General features: G+C 41.6%; 1 protein-coding gene across 5 annotated transcripts in view; it reads left to right on the top strand.

Moving 5' to 3' along the window:
* The window catches only part of LOC129775144 (uncharacterized), a 378,096-nt gene that overhangs the window by 155,213 nt on the left and 205,501 nt on the right, over positions 1 to 17,382 (top strand). The window contains exons 1-2 of one of the 5 annotated variants that reach the window (XM_055779487.1): positions 1,490 to 1,892; positions 7,097 to 7,350. The exons of 2 other annotated variants lie outside the window; for them this stretch is intronic. In XM_055779487.1, the coding sequence (XP_055635462.1) occupies positions 7,327 to 7,350 (24 nt within the window). In that variant the 5' untranslated portion in view covers positions 1,490 to 1,892; positions 7,097 to 7,326. Of the gene's footprint in view, positions 1 to 1,489; positions 1,893 to 7,096; positions 7,351 to 17,382 lie in introns of those variants that run through there. 2 more of the 5 variants (XM_055779488.1, XM_055779489.1) reach the window with 2 other exon arrangements.

Consider the following 17,382-nt stretch of genomic DNA (forward strand, 5'->3'; position numbering starts at 1 on the left):
ATACAAAAGTTTCGAAAATTCCTAAAAATTCAATGTTCCACAAAGTTCGTCAAATATAGTTTTACCATCTTGGGCCCATTTTTTGAATTTTCTACATGACTTCTATTTTGTATGAAAAAATTTAGAAAAAAATTAAAACATGTATTTTGGATATTGTAAATTGAATTTCTATTTGGTAAATGAAAAAAGAGTACTAATTTTTATTCTCAGTGTACATTTTTTTCATATTTAACCATCAATACTCTATAACTCTTTCTAAGACACTATTTCGGTACGACTCATAGTTTTTGAGATATAAATTATCAGAGATTTCTCTTACTAAAATCGATACGCCCTTTTCAAAAGTTACGCTTGAGTCAAAAAATTCCCAATTGCTGTGAAAAAACTCATATTTCCTCCAACGCAAACGGAATACACATTTTCATTGGAATCAATAATACAAGTTTTTAAAATCTGCATTTTTAGGACGGTTTCATTTGGAATTGCTGGTAGGAGAAATTAGTTCAAACGAAGAGCACCACTAAAGTTAGCTGAACGAAGATTAGCAACTGAGATATCATGTTGGTAGCATCGATTTAACGATCAAAATTTTAGTACAATAATTTGTCCCCTGGGCTTGAAATGTGACTATAAATCTCCCGAGATTTATTCGAGAATAATAGCGAATGCTTCAAGCAGCTGATTCATTAACGAAAAATTTGGTAACATGAGCTGGGCTGTCACAGTTTCAACATTCCCATCCGAGCGATAGTTTTCTATTTACAGAATCTTTTAAGAACTCTGCAGACAGTAAGAATTAAACGATTGCGCTAAATCGATTCAAAACTATTTTTTTTTCTCAAATGAATGAATCGTAAACAATACCTTCACTCTTGAGACTGTTTTTTCGTCCCTATCAATCTGCTGTCAAGACATTTCAAAATCGGCCACTAGGAGCGCTATGGTAAAGTTAACAGTGCATCCAGATTTCAGGTGAACCAATCTTCATGAATACACGCGTGTTTACATTCAACCTATTTTTTGCTACTGTGTCTCGTCACGGCAGCTAATAATTATCATTGTAATTATTCCAAAAAACCACAGTTTAAGCAGAAAGCCTTGCTGCAACACGAAAGAAGGGGGAAATACCGTCGCTCATAGATATCCATTCCGAGGCTCTAGTTACGGCCGAAGTGCCTGAGTTATGGCCATTTTTGCGCTTATACACATAGTATCCCCTATCCCCCTGGGTTGCAACGGGTAATGGGTGATAGTCGTCGGCAGTGCAGAAAAACAGTACCGGAACCGTGGTTTTGTTTTCATTTCTCCCTGCTGCTCGGATGAATGCTCGGCGGCTAAAACGGCGGCGGTTGTCTCTCTCACAGCTGATAGAGCTTTTTTTTTTATTATTTGCCTCAACAGAACGGTACTCTGACAGACAGAGGGGAGCGACATAAGCGAAATCGAAAAAAGAGTACATCAGTCGTTGGGGATTTGAAGTGCAGAATAGGTGGTCGGGCTAATATACGTAGTGCTAGTGAGTACCCCCCGTTTTCCCGTCGTCATTGTCGTGCGGATCCTTGCGAAAACGAATGGCTTCGCGGCGATCATCCCGTTCCCGTTCGGGGCATTCCGATACCGCCGCGTGTACGTTTCGAACCGTACCGGAGTTTCCTTCGAGCCGTCGATGATTACAGAGCGTGTCGCGTTTCCTCTCGGTTGGTAATTTCCCGTTTTTCATTTCGATGCCGTGGCATCGTATATTTGCGGCGTATTCACTCGCTCAGTGGTCAAAACAACAAGAAGGGCTGTCATCGAGGGCGCCGCCTTCGTTGCCGCCACCGTCACCAACCCACCACCTTTTGATTGTGGTTTATTTATAGTGAAAGTGGAAGTCTGCAGTTCGAATCCAGGTGCAAGTCGGGAAACAAACGGCCTCACTAACACCCTGATCCCTCGGTCTCGGTGGCTGTGGCTCTGTGTAATATTATTCCGTGCGGGATTCCGTTTTGTTTTCGTGTTTGACAAATGATACGCGACGAAGGTCGCCGATTTAGAATGGGATGTTGAAAATAAAGCAGTTCATTCTAATTATTTGCGCGCTTCATTTCTCGAAAGTGGTGCGCCTGTGATGTGATGATGCTAAGCGTGGTGACGGAGGAGGAGGAGGGGGATGATGATGTGATGATGTTATCACTTGTGTGAACTATATGTGCATGGACCAGTGTCATGACGAGAAATTGTTGGATTAATTCTCGCAGTGTGCAGGAATGTTGGTGTTGGCGTCGATCGTTCTGTGATGATACGCAAAAAAAAGTATTAAACGAACGAGCAACAAGGGTTATGTCATCATCGGCGTGCAGAGTGTGCTTCAGAATACTGAATCTGAGAGACGTGCTTGATAAGAAGAGCCACTGTTCCTCGAACCGAATCCCAGCCAAAAATTATTGTTATTATTTTTTTTTTGGCTTTATTTAAAACAGTTCTATCTCAATGAGAGAGCCGTAATCAGATTTGACTCTTCGTTTTTTTGTGATGTTTTTTTTTTTCACGAGGGAAGAGCACCATTATTTTTTGTGTGCTAGGCTCTAATCCAGACGTGAATTAGATAATTAAAGGGTGTGTCACATCAAATTGCATCACGGAAAAAACGCTGTAGAAATTCGCCCAGTAGACCGATCCTTTTGAAAATTTTAGACAGTAAAATAAAAACTATTAAACAACTTTTGGCATTTTCTTTTTATTCATACTTCGAGCCCAAGCCCGTATGCTTGCACCTTCCTCTTTACCCCGTCCATAAGGTTCTGTACAACGTCAGGTTGTAGTTTTTTTTGATCAGAAATCCATTTTCTCTTGAATTTCGCCTCCGATTTGACAACTTTTGGCACGAAGGTGACCCCGTTGGATTCGTACCACTCCAACACGTCCTTTGAATAGTGGCACGAAGCGAGATCCGGCCAGAAGATGGTCGGGCCCTCGTGCTGCTTCAATAGTGGTAGTAAGCGCTTCTGTAGACACTCTTTAAGGTAAACCAGCCCGTTTACCGTGCTGGTCATCACGAAGGGGGCGCTCCGCTTTCCGCAAGAGCAGATCGCTTGCCACACCATGTACTTTTTGGCAAACTTGGATAGTTTCTGCTTGCGAATGTTTTGCCTTTCGTCGCGGTTAGGAGCCTTCTGAACCTTGTATGTACGCAGGCCCTCCCGCTGCTTGGTCCGCTGGACGAATGAACTTGACAAATTCAGCTTATTGGCGATATCCCGGACCGAACTTCTCGGATCACGTCTAAACTGCTTAACTGCGCGCTTGTGATCTTTTTCACTGGCGGAGCATCAATTTTTGCCGTTCTTCACCTTCCGGTCGATGGTTAGGTTCTCGAAGTATCGTTTTAGTACTCTGCTGACCGTGGATTGAACGATTCCCAGCATCTTACCGATGTCCCGATGTGACAACTCCGGATTCTCGAAATGAGTGCGCAGGATTCGTTCATGACGCTCTTTTTCGTTCGACGACATTTTTCCAAATTTACGAAAAATTGACAGTGAAGCATGGCCAACGTGATCTATACACTCTTATCTGATTATAAGCGAAAGCTGAAGATATAATTCCTAAAAATTAAATTTCTACAGCGTTTTTTCCGTGATGCAATTTGATGTGACACACCCTTTATTCATTGAAAGTAAACTTTTTGCAGCTTCTGTAGCCGCCCATCATTTAATCAATTTACGGATTTTCTGTCAGTTGAAGTCGCTTTTTTAGGCAATCCAATATTAGAAGTAAAACAAGTATTATTTTTGAACATGCGGTCTAACATATCATATAACATATCACCCAATCAGAACACAATGAACATTAAATTAATTATTTAAAACAAATAAACTTCGGAAAATGATGTCCTAAACACGACCATATGATCAGGTTAGATTATTTGTAGCATGTTAATATTAACTCTAGCCTTGAATAGGCCAATTGGGGAAACTAACACTCGGCCTTCAGAAATTTGAAAAATCTCGAAGAACGCTGTTGGTTGGTCGCTAACCCGGTGACTCGTGAATCGTGAATGAGACCGCAGCTAGCTTGTATCGTCTCGTTGCCTGATTGTTATGCCCGTGCTAGTGATACGCCTTGCGGTCTGCACAAAATGTTTGGGAATCTGCTGATAAACGAAACACGGAATACTGCAAACAAAAGCATACATGCAAACCTATTTTTATGCGAGGGATAGGGACCACACAAAACGTAAATTGCATAAAAAGGTCATACAAAACATCACCAGTAGCTTAAATAAATAATGTTCGCTGCACAATTTAAAAAAAAACTTTTTTTATGCGGTGGGTAGGGATTGCATGAAAAATGGTTGGTTAAGTAAATAACATAGTTCATCCTTTGATTCTCTTTTGTTTTCCTTCTGTACGTAGAAACATATTGCCTCTTAGTTTTTTTTTCGCACAAAAATAAATAGCAAAAACAGGTTTTACTGTACATAATTTATTGTATGATAAAATCATAATATGGCATGAAATGACGCAATTTTTGTTGCGCACCCGCATCAAAAGACCATTCCAATAAGTTGAAAATGGGCGGAGCTTAAAACGCAATTTTTCCGTTCTCAGTGGTGTCCGTTCACTTGTTGCGGTACGTTTTCACCGCCAAAGTTTTCTAAATTGCCCTTTTCAAGACATGAGATGAATTAACTGAAAAATTTGAAGTCTCTATAATTCAAGACTCTCTTTCTCTCTCTCTCTCTCTCGCTCTCTCTGTCTTTCTCACCCGAAGTTTTTAAAAATAGTTGTCAAATGTTCCAAATGTAATTGCATGTATCATCGAGATCTACTGTCATCTCGATTTTTTCTTGTATGACATTTGATTTTTTTCGGTTTTCTCAAACATCGACAACTCATCCCATCAAATTCATGGGGTACATGTCTGCAGGAGCTCCATCAATTTAAAGAAAAAGTCCAAAGAAAGTACATCAATATATTTTGTTAATAATTTTTCAAACTCAAAGATGTGGCTAGAAGTTACTCGTAAGACGCAGATTTTGAAACCATCGCTTGGACTGGATATATATATATATAATAATTCTCGAGTAATGCAGAAATTTGTGTTTCATTTGTATGGCAGACCCCTCCCCCCTTAGAGAGGGGGGTGGAGAGTCTAACTACCATAGAAACATTTATTGCACCCTAAAACCTCAATATGCATAATTTGGTTCCATTTGCTTGAATAATTCTAGAGTAATGCAGAAATTTGTGTTTCATTTGTATGGCAGCCCCCCTTAGAGAGATATATATAAAAGGATTTCCCCCCCTTTATATATATAAAAGGATTTCTGTCTGTCTGTCTGTCTGTCTGATTCTTATGGACTCGGAAACTACTGAACCGATCAACATGAAAATTGGTATGTAGGGGTTTTTGTGCCCGGGGAAGGTTTTCGTGATAGTTTGAGACCCCTCCCCTCTCTCTAAGGGGGGCTGCCATACAAATGAAACACAAATTTCTGCATTACTCTAGAATTATTCAAGCAAATGGAACCAAATTATGCATATTGAGGTTTTAGGGTGCAATAAATGTTTCTATGGTAATTAAACTCTCCACCCCCTTCTCTAAGGGGGGAGGGGTCTGCCATACGAATGAAACACAAATTTCTGCATTACTCGATAATTATTCAAGCAAATGGAACCAAATTAGGCATATTGAGGTTTTAGGGTACAATAAATGTTTCTATGGTAGTTAGACTCTCCACCTCCCTCTCTAAGGGGGGGGGGGGTCTGTAATACAAATGAAACACAAATTTCTGCATAACTCGTGAACTAATCAAGCAAATGGAACCAAATTAGGCATATGGGGATTTTAGGGTGCAAAAAAGTTTCTATGAAGGTCAGACTCTCCAACCCCTCCCCCAACCCCCCTTTCTAAGGGTGGCTGCCATACAAATGAAACACAAATTTCTGCATTACTCGCGAATTAATCAAGCAAATGAAACCAAATTTGGCATGTGGAGGTTTTAGGGTGCAATAAATATTTCTATGATCGTTAGACTCTCCACCCCAGTCTCTAAGGGGGGGCTGTCATACAAATGAAACACAAACTTCTGCATTACTCGAGAATTAATCAAGCAAACGAAACCAAATTTGGCTTGTGGAGGTAATAACAATAAATATTTCTATGGTGGTTAGACACTTCTCCCGCTCTCTAAGGATGGGCTGTCATACAAATGAAACACAAATTTCTGTATAACTCTAAAGCTAATCAAGCACAATTTTGGATGTGAGGGTTTTTGGGCATGAGAAATGGTTCTATAATGGTATGACACCCCTCCCTCCTCTGGAATGGAGAGGAGGTCCCATAAAAATATTACACATATTTCAACCAAAACTATTCCAGCCAAACATGACAATTGAAAATTTTCGGAAAAAATCTGAAGGAAAAAGAGAAAATTCGGAAAATAAATTTCCTTATGTTCTACAATTACATAGTGACAAGTGACATTTGATGTTTGCGCTAACGAAATTGATCTTTGTTCGAATCTGGAAATGGATTTTAATGTGATGAAACACACTTCTATATCTTCTTCTATCTATACCAAAAAAAAGGATCGCCGGATGTGTTGATAAGAGCAAAACTCGAGGAAGGAATTGTCCGATTTAGGGCTGTCTTTATTCTATAATATTTTCTGTATAAAACATTTATTCCATGTAACGGAGAAACATGTTATTTACAAGTGGTTGAGAAATCTTGAACGAGAATTGTGTCTGAAAATAATCTGATATTATAATGATGAGTTGTTAGAAATACTAGGAATTTCATAGTAAAAAGTGAATTCAACGGGGACGAATAGAAGATCAATCAATGAACAGTTCTGTGATTAGACCCATGAACTTGCTCATAGTAAGAAAACGTGAATGTTTGAAGGTATTGATAAAAAAAACAATTTTTGGGCGGGACCAAGTTTGCCGGGTCAGCTAGTTACTAAATAAAAGTCGAAATAATTGGTCTTCGTTTGTAAACACGTGGATACAATATCGAAATCTACGAAAGAGTCAAGTCAGATTTCGGTTTTTTCATCTTACATTACGACATGTACTTTACATTTCTTCGCATTCTTCACATTTAGTGAATGAATAATTGTCATATGCTCATCGAACATGGTGTTAAGATGTCAAGATGATAATTCACAGTGAAAGACTACGGTAAACTAGAATTTAATGTGCAAAATAATCCGAAAATTTGTTGTTAAAATATTCCAAAACAATGAACTCAATAACAAAACTGCACCCGACTTGGTTTGATGCGTGAAGCAATCATCTTCGACCGATTCTAACTTATCGATACTTTGGAGACGCAATGGAGTATACCCGCTGCGAAAAGGTAAGTATTTCCGCCCGATATCTCTTCGCAACTCTTCTGCAATGTGATCATTCATTCATTGTGTGTTCTGTTGTTCATCAAATTTACTATTCTCATTTATTTGCGATAACAGCTCATTCAACTTGTGTGCAATTCAACTTCGTAATTTTTCACATCCAGCGAACGTGTATCGATCTATTTCTGGATCATTATTCCATCGCTTCTGTTGTGTGTTTGTGTTTTTGTTTTTTTTTTGCTGTGTTTTTTTTATCGTTTCCACTTCCAACAACGCGCGCGCCGTAATAAGTTAACTTCAATTTATGTCCAACCGATCTGGGCGATCTCGTTTTTTCTTCGCTGTTGTTTCATTCCGCGGTGGTATTGCGCGCATTGCAAGGAGAAAGGAGCCGACTGTCGGCCGCGGTATCAATCCACTAGCCCGAGATCTAGGTGCCGCTCTGGACGGAAGCAGATTAATCATCTGCTGTGGCACAGAACTGAAAAACCCCTCGATTCCAGTACGGGAGAATAGATCCCATAAAGATAAACGTTATCGCGGAAGAAATTGGAATTATTAATTTGCGATTTTCTAAGATGACAGACTCAAGCGAGGCTGGAAATTAATCCTTAGATCTGAATGGTTATTAATTTGCGGCGGCTTGTAGCGAAATTGATGATGCTGCTACCCGATAATCGCTGATGAAATTACATCCTCGGCTCGAGGGTACAATAACATTGTAGACGAAGAAGTGCCAAACAGAGACCCACCTCCAACTTCAATCAGACCTTCGCCTTTCCACAGTGGTTCGTGTATGAAAATACCAAGCTGGATTGGCAGCCTGCAGGGGAAGCCTACTTCCCAGAGAAAGTGTGCTTACCACACAACACGCAATCTTCACTTTCTTCGGACTTCGCCGCCGCCGCCGCCACCGCTGGGGCTAGGGTTGTTCGAATCTGGAATCGGAACAAACATTTATTTTGGACACCCCTGGCGTGGCACCCTTATCATCTGCACTGTGTCCTTCCGAACCATCGAGAGAACTAATTTTGCTGAGTGGCAATTGAAATCAGACAAATTTGCGATGCAACCATGTGCCATGAAACCATGTGTTCAAACAGAGACAACCTAGACATACCATACGTTACGCTATTCGGAGCACACCGCGGTATTGCCATGCCAAATTCAATGCTGATAAGAGCGGGTCGCATAGCATAGGAGAGGATGCCTTCACGGGTCGCTTATCTCCCGCACACGCCCATTTCGTGCGGTTAATTTTGTACTTGTTGATTTTCGGTGCCAGATGGGTACATACGCCATATGAAAGTGCTCCCGGGAAATTGGTTTTGCTGGTGGCGCTAGGTTCGCTGGGAACGAGATCCAAATGTATGCTTATTCTATTAGTGCCATGGGAAACATCGTGCATCGTTATGATATGACGAGGCACTAGAGATGGGAAATTGGAATAATTTGATGGCGGTTTGTTTTTGCTCCGAAGCATTGATTGATGGGGATTTTTGGGGGATATATCTGAATGTATGCTATTGTGATGTAATGTGTAATAATCCGCTTCAGACATGTTATCCTGTTTCGATTATTCGAAACATGAACGTGAGTTTTCGACTATCAAACACAATTATGCCTAATTTTGAAAATATCGAACATGTTCTAGAAGATCCTCGTTTCAGACACACCTAACGATATAACATGGTGCACCATCTCAATATGGATAATGGAATGAATAACATTTTTTAAGAGTTATTGGATGTTATGATTATGGTCTCATCATCAGTGCTTGGAAATATCAGTTTCTCATCAATCTTTACAGCTGAATTTCAGACCACCTTCGATCATTATACCACTGTATTCAATGAGGTACATATAGAGGTGGAGCAGTAGGCGAAGTTTATCTGTATTGGCAAACAAAATATCGTGTCGTAATTATTTGCATTCAATATGGAATGTATATGGAAGAAATAAAACAATATTGAAAGTACTCACGGTTGCATGATAATTTAAGCAAAAATTCTTATGAAATCATTTAACTGGTTGTTTTTTAACAGATGACAATTATATCGTGGCTTATTTCGATTATTCATGTGGTAAAAAGATCCAGAGAGCAGTCGTATGCTTAGTTCTCGAAAACAGTAACATTTTCGGTAAAGTTTTGATTAATTGATGATTATTATCTCACAACATACACACCGACACTGAGAGCCTTCGAAAAATTAGCTTCATAACGGTAAAATAGTGAAACTTCGTTTGTTTCTATGAACGTAGGTGAGTAAAAATGCCGCATGGAAATATCACTTTCATTCGTCTTTTTCAACGTGATTTCACTAATATTCACTCCACGCTATCACATTAGCCTCATAGTCAGCGGGAGCTCTACAAAAATGAACGTTTTTAATTGATAAATTACTTCCTGAAAATAGCATTTTCACATGGATGCGGTGGGCAATCAAAGATAAACACAACGACTGACGTCACTATTTGCGAAATAGTTATGGCAGCGCATGCTATGTCGCTCGAAACTCGACCATCTTCATTAACTTTTTTCCAGGACATTGCACTGTATTCGGGATATCAAAAATGAACCAACGCCAAGCCTCACAATCACAGCAAGCCACTGACAGTTGATCCATTCACTTTTGTTCATTCCCTCTTTCGTTCTGCTCTGTGTTCACGGAATGTAAACAAAAAGAAATATACCTTGTTTTGTCATTCGTTGATATTAATACATTACGTGAGTGTTTTAGCATCACTTTCCTTCCATTTTATCGAATCAGCGGTAAGTTTTCTTATCTTTACTCCAGAAATATTGATGTTAAAAATACTCATCGAGTCGGGTAAGACGGACACTCCACCGAAGGGAAAGACAAACATTTTGTTTTGAAAACAATTTAATTGTCTCTTTCTGCCTTTTTTTCATCAAAGAGGCCCACTAACTTTGTTTGCAAGAGAAACCAGATATCCGAAAACATAATCCAACATAATGACAAAAAAAAACAAAAAAAAACATTTAAAACATAATCCGAATTTGTCATTCCGTATGCCGAAGCATTCTTAGACACGAAAAAAAATAGTAAAATTATAAGCCTGTCTAGACGATTTTAGTGAAGCCTTTTTGTTCGATAATTTTTAAGGCCTATTTGAAGGTCTTCAAAACTTATCACGTAGGGGAGGTGGGGATAAAAAGGACATGTTAAGAAGAACTTCAATTATGTCTTTGGAAACTCATGTTTCCCAATACTTTGATGCAGTTTCTTGCAATTCAATATACTGTTTCTCTACATAATTGGCCAATTATTTTACAAAAAAGTGTTTTTCAATGTTTTTTAGAACAGACCGAAAAGTACAAAAAAAATTTCGATGCGGATAATACGGACATATAGTGGGGGAATATGGACAGGTTTGTAGTATATGTAGAGCGTAGAGGTTTATTGATCGCGAGAGGAATAATTTTATTCAACCAAGGTCTGAACTCCACGAATATCTGTTGAATGATGAAAAAATCGAATTAATCCACATAGAAGTGGTATCGTGCTTTTCAGCAGTATAAACGAACAGACTCTTAACTATTTTGTTCCAGTCAGCTTCTACACTGTCCACATTTGGTGGTTTGATTGCCATTTATGGAAACAGGGCATTCCTTATGAATAGATTAAACAGACTTTTCACAGTCCATCTCACTCCTACTGGCAACTGTCCGTTTTACCCCATCGGTCCATTTTTTTCAATAATTTACATTTTCCACTCAAAAATGAATTTACTTTTCTGTACATACCTAATATCGCTTCTCTGTTAACTCACAAACCGAAATATAACCATTAGCGAATTGAATTTTGATATTAAACCACTCAAAATGCTTAATATCGAAGCAGCTAAAATTACATCCACACGCGGAATCATGTATGATTTTCGGTTTTTGTTACCCTTTTCCAGTTTTGATCAGTATTCATTGCCATAGGGTGGCCTCAATATTATAGAATAACATGTAGAAGGTGTTCTCATTAACATAAATCTGAAATTCACAATGTAACTATACAAATCAACCACCTGTCTGTCTATTTTACCCTCACTGTCCGTATTTCCTGCGGTTCCTCTACATAAACTTGAATTTTCAGTTAATATCCATTCATTCAAGTGTCCGTTTTTCCCAACTTTTTCTTATTTTTTCAAAGATGCCGTACACATTTTGCTAAATTTCAGCTTCAAAAATATTTTATTGTTAAAAAACGTAGACTATCGATTCGTGGACGATATATTTTTTGTGGAATTCGTAGAAAAAATAAACTTTTACTTAAGGTGTTCGTCTTTACCACCCTTCTCCTATATTTTGCTTTACCGATAATGGTTTATTTTCTTCAAATTTTAGTGCTGTCATGGGATTAAAATTTTCATACGCGGCAGAGACTATCCCTTTCTCGAGTTTTAGTGCGTTTTTTCAACCGAAAATCCATTTCCACTTTCGAACGAATATCAGTTTCGTTAGCGAAAACATCAAATGAACGCTTATCACGAGCTTTTGGCAATTTATTTTTTCGAGTTTTACTATTTTTCTTCAGAGTTTTTCGAAAGTTTTCAATTGTCATGTATATGTAATAATTTTATGGGACTCCCTTCTCCTACCAGTGGAAGGAGGGATGTCGAAGCATCAAAGGAACGTTTCTTGCACTCTTAAAATCCTCACATTGCAATTTTGGTTCCATTTGCTCTCGTGTTATGCATAAATTTGTGTTTTGTTTGTATGGCAGCTTTCAGAGGAGGAAGGTATGTCAACCCATCAAAGAAACTTTTCTCGTGCTCAAAAACCCTCACTTGCCAAGTTTGACTCCATTTGCTTGATAGTTCTCGAGTTATGCAGAAATTTGCTTTTTTCTTTTGTGTAGCCGTCCTATACAAATTTTCAGGCCGATCGGTTTAGTAATTTCCAAGTCCATAAGAATCAGACAGACAGAAAGACACACAGTCAGAAATCCATTTTTATATGTGCAGATATGCTAGAGCAGGGGTTCTCAAAGTGGTCGATATCGACCCCTTGGGGTCAATATCGGTTTCCCAGGGGTCGATGAGATCTATAGATCGATCCCTATTAATTAACACATGTTCATATTTGAAACATTCAAGATACTGCATAAGTTGTGTTACGTGAACCAACTTGCTATAACAATGACTAATATAATAGAAGAGAGTATTGTTTTTGTAATTTGTTTTAATAATTATTAATTACACCTGATATTTACTGAATTTTACGTCTATTTCTTGATGAGAAGATTACGTCGAGTGGCTATAGGGGTCGATGGTATCACTTCAACCTGTAAAAGGGGGCTCTGGCCAAAATAGTTTGAGAATCCCTGTGCTAGAGTAATATAAGGTCAATATGACCGAGAGAAACAAGAGACACATTGCAAATAAGCCCGCATTAAAGCTTTTCGCATACGTTGTCACATACACGGCCCAGACCGAGAAGGATAAAGATTCACGTTTATGCTTTCCTATTTACTCTCGGAAAACACTTTCCAACTTCACTTTATAATAAGGTGTAATGTTATCACGCATTTTTTGCAACAGTACCAGTGGCTATGTGGATAGTGTGGTCGTGTCCTTGCATTCCTTGCATTCTTGCCATACGGCCTGAGTTCGATCCCCGGTGACATTGTTTGGATTTGTTTTTGGGTGCAATCCCAAGCTGATGTTGAGTCTGAGAGAGAAAGAAATGTATGCTCCCATACATACAAACATTTTAAAACTTTTTTAAAAGGTACTTTTATTTGTTCATTTCACCCTTCAGCACACGTAAAAAGCATTTTTCCTGCCGAAGATGAAAAGTTATCTGCCAACGCTAGTTTGGGTGTAGGACTTTACAATACAAAGATATTTTTGTTCGGATGAAGAATTTATTCTTCGTATTTGATAATACATATTTTGATAAATAAACTCACCGCAAATCGATAGGCAGTTTTGAAAACATTAATACATTAATTAATTCTGTATGCATTCCAAATGCAACAAATACTCGAAAGCGACATTTACCCGAATGCAACATTTGCCCGAATGAAGGAGGAAAAATTCCGACAAATAATGTTATTAAGATTGAATCAAAACAACATGAGAGAGCAACAAAATGAAATGAAAAATTGTAATGTGTATACTTGAAATTTATGCTGGAAACTTCGCTGAGTCGTTTTTACAAATAAGTGTAGGCACAATTAACATGCCGTTTTCTTTTCCTTTCCGTATAGATCTTGAAGGGGTAAGAGATCATCTGGGAATGAACACGGACTATGAAATATTTCGAAAGTAAGGCAGTTTATGTTGAAATAAAAAATATAAAAAAAAGAAATTTAATTAAAAAATAAAAAAAAAATTGGTTCTCAAATGGGGATCAACATAGGGTAGGAGCCTGCCTGTTGGTCTCAAATGTTCCTATCTCACGCCTCCACGAAGATCATATGACGACATTTTTAGATCGGGCGTGAACTGGAAACACACACCTGGTCTTGGCTCCGAGAACGGGTGTCGAAAGTGGCTAAGTGAGGGGGTGCGAGCGAGTCAGAGCGCTATATCTCTCCCGGGGAAGGCCTCCCGGGTCATGGAGGCCTTGCCAACCCGCTGTCTCCCGGGCAAAGGAGATACACCCAGAAAATGGAGCTACGTTCACGAAGAATACTCAGAATGCGATCGGCCGAGGAGGGTCCCCGAACTGGAGCTGGTCCTGGAACGGGCGTAAGAGCGAGCGGCCAGCGGCTGGAGGGCGATGTGCAAGAGCGGGCCACCAGCCGGGTTCAACCCGAAGAGCCACCGCCACACGGAAACAGCAGCCATCGACATCACCCAAGAAACGCTGCGCCTACGAGACGTGTTGCGACTGCCAGACGACAGTCGTCCACACTTGTGGGTACCACTAGGCGCCGGATCATGTGGACACACGAAATGAATGAATTCGTGATCCGCGCCTATTACATCTGCACTGCTTTGGAGACGGACATGAGCGGTCGCCCTCGAATACTAACAATGTTCGAGGAAGCGTATCCAGAGTTCGTCGGGAGGCTTGATCAGAACGCGATGAACGCGAGGCGTAGAGCGATAGTACGCAACAACATGCTCTCCCAAACGCAAATCGACGAGATCAAGCAGCAGGTGCAGAGAGAAATAAGCTCCAGGAACAACAGAGCAAGCGATGTGTCGAGACGAAGTTCAGTACGGCTGAGCAATTCATTCGCGAGTGGGGCACGCGAATCAGCACCAGTGGAGGCCACAGTACAACAACCCCCTGAGCCGGAAGACCCACAGCCAGATCAACAACTACTACGCGATCTGGTCTTCCATTACGACGAGGCGATCTCACAGTTCCGCGACACAGACCCATTGTCGCGCCCCAGGATCCCGAAGTTGCAGCATTCCCGCAGGCTGACAAGTGCAGTAAAGCTCATGAACGAGCACGTTCTTCCGCTGCACTTGGTTGATGCTGAGAACATGGAGGAGCTGCAACTGAAAGTTTACTGTGCTGCTGTGGCGACCGCCAAAAGTTTAGGATACCGTATTAGGCCAAGAGGCGGACTGCTCCAACATCTCCGTGAAAGGCGTGAGCCTCCATGGCGAAGGAGATTGGAGCAACGGATCCTAAACAAGCGCGCCGCAATTGGAAGACTGATGGCGTACAAAAGAGGCAGCAGATCGGCGAAATTATGTCGCCAAGTTGCTGTGATCGTGCGGCCTACTGAACTTCGCCAGCTGGGAGCTCACCAGCTGACGGAAAAACTCGACACACTGGTACAGCAATTGAGCGTCCTAACTAAACGGCTGAAACGTTACTCTGACTCTGCAAAGCGCCAGGAACAAAATCGGATGTTCAGAGATAACGAAAAAGCGTTCTACGACCACATTGGCGACGAGAAGCCCGACTACTGCGAAGGTTTGCCAGATATTAGCGATGTGACGAACTTCTGGGCTGGTATTTGGGAGACCCCAGTAGAACATCGCGACGGGCAAATGTGGTTAAGACGGGAGGAGGAGAGTTGTGGTGAAATTGGAGAGATGCCAGCTATCATCGTCGGAGAGAACGATGTCCGCGAAGCCTCGCGGTACCTGAGGAACTGGGCAGCACCGGGCCCCGATGGTGTCCAGAACTTTTGGCACAAGAAGCTGACCGTCGCACATCCAAAGATAGCTGAGTGCTTCAACAAGGTGCTACGTGACCCACACAACCTTCCTGAATTCGCCACCCGTGGCGTCACCTTCCTCCTCCCGAAAGACAGCAACACATTGAACCCATCAAAGTACAGACCGATAACGTGCCTATCGAGTCTGTACAAAATACTGAGCAACATAATTACCGCCAAAGTTTCTGCTCACTGCGAACAGCATCACATCATCGCAGAAGAGCAGAAAGGATGCAGGAAAAATACGCATGGCTGCAAAGACCAGGCCATCATCGACGCAGCCATAGTCGGCCAGGCGGTATATAACCAGCGGAACCTAAGTATGGCTTACATCGATTACAGGAAGGCTTATGACTCCATACCTCACTCGTTTCTCGTCCGGGTATTGGAGCTCTACAAAATTGATCCCGTCATCGTTAGGTTCCTGCAGCATGCGATGAGGCAGTGGAGTACGTCTCTGCACCTCAGTGATGGGGAAAATGTGTTGCAGTCTAGAACGCTGCAGATAAAGAGGGGGATATTCCAAGGCGACTCTTTCAGCCCGCTTTGGTTTTGTCTGGCACTGAACCCCCTCAGTAGGACGCTCAATAGAAACGGTCATGGCTATAAAATAAGGTATGGCGACGGCGCTCACGAAGAAGTGACCCATACCTTCTACATGGATGATCTCAAGGTCTACGCTGATTCACGTCAGCGTCTAGGTGTAGCTATCCGGGTTGTCGAAGACATAAGCAGGGACATCTGCATGGAGTTCGGCCTTGACAAGTGCCGCTGTGTCCATCTGCTGAAAGGGCAGCTTACCGAATCCGGAGGTTACGAGGTCTATGACGGCGAGTTCATAAGAGACATGGTTCGTGGCGAATCCTATAAATATCTTGGATTCCGACAGCTCACCGGGATTCGCCACTCCGACATCAAGACGGAGCTGCGAGACAAGTTCTTGAGTCGAGTGAACTGTGTCCTGAGGACTTTCCTCAACGCGGGGAACAAGGTACGCGCGATCAACACATTCGCGGTTCCCCTGCTGACCTTCAGTTTTGGTGTAGTCAAATGGAGCAAAACTGACCTAGAGGACCTTGAGAGGAGGATGAGGAAAGCATTTAAAGAGGCCGGAATGCACCATCCTCAATCGGCACTGGAGAGAGTTTCACTGCCACGCAAAGAAGGGGGACTTGGAATAGTCGACATATCTGCACTGTGTGTTGCCCAGGTACGACAACTGCGCGAGTACCGCGCAGAACGCGCCAACAAAAACGCGCTATACCGGGCTGTCTGCGCCGCCGACAGAGGATACAGCGCTCTGCACTTGGCGCAAGCGGAGTACCAACTAAACTGCAATCTGCAGACAGTGGAGGAGAAGATTGCAGCTTGGAAGCAGAAGGCAGTGCATGGTGCCCACCCCCATCAACTGGACCGGCCACACGTCGACAAGGCCGCATCTAATCTGTGGCTAACGCGTGGTGAACTCTCTTCAGTATTCGACATGATAGCCATCCAGGACAGGATAATGCCGACGAGAAACTGCAGGCGGTACGTCTGGCATCAAGACGTTGATGACATTTGCCGGATGTGCCATCAACCAGGTGAAAACATAGAGCACATTATGGGAGGCTGTCCCGTTTTGGCCAACGCAGCCTACACCGAGCGCCACAACAACGTGGCCCGTATTGTTCATCGACAACTGGCGCTCCAATGTGCTCTACTGGAAGACAACGTACCAAACTACCGGTACCTGCCTGCACCTGTCCTGGAAAATGACCGTTTCAAGCTGTACTGGGATCGCACTGTTCTGACCGACCTCTCGATCCACCACAACCGTCCAGATATAATGGTTTACGACAAGAGCGACCGCAAAGTCACCATCATCGATGTCGCTATTCCACTGAACCA

The sequence above is a fragment of the Toxorhynchites rutilus genome, chromosome 3 (genome assembly GCF_029784135.1).
Source record: "Toxorhynchites rutilus septentrionalis strain SRP chromosome 3, ASM2978413v1, whole genome shotgun sequence".
In the NCBI taxonomy this organism is placed as follows: Eukaryota; Metazoa; Arthropoda; class Insecta; order Diptera; family Culicidae; genus Toxorhynchites; species Toxorhynchites rutilus.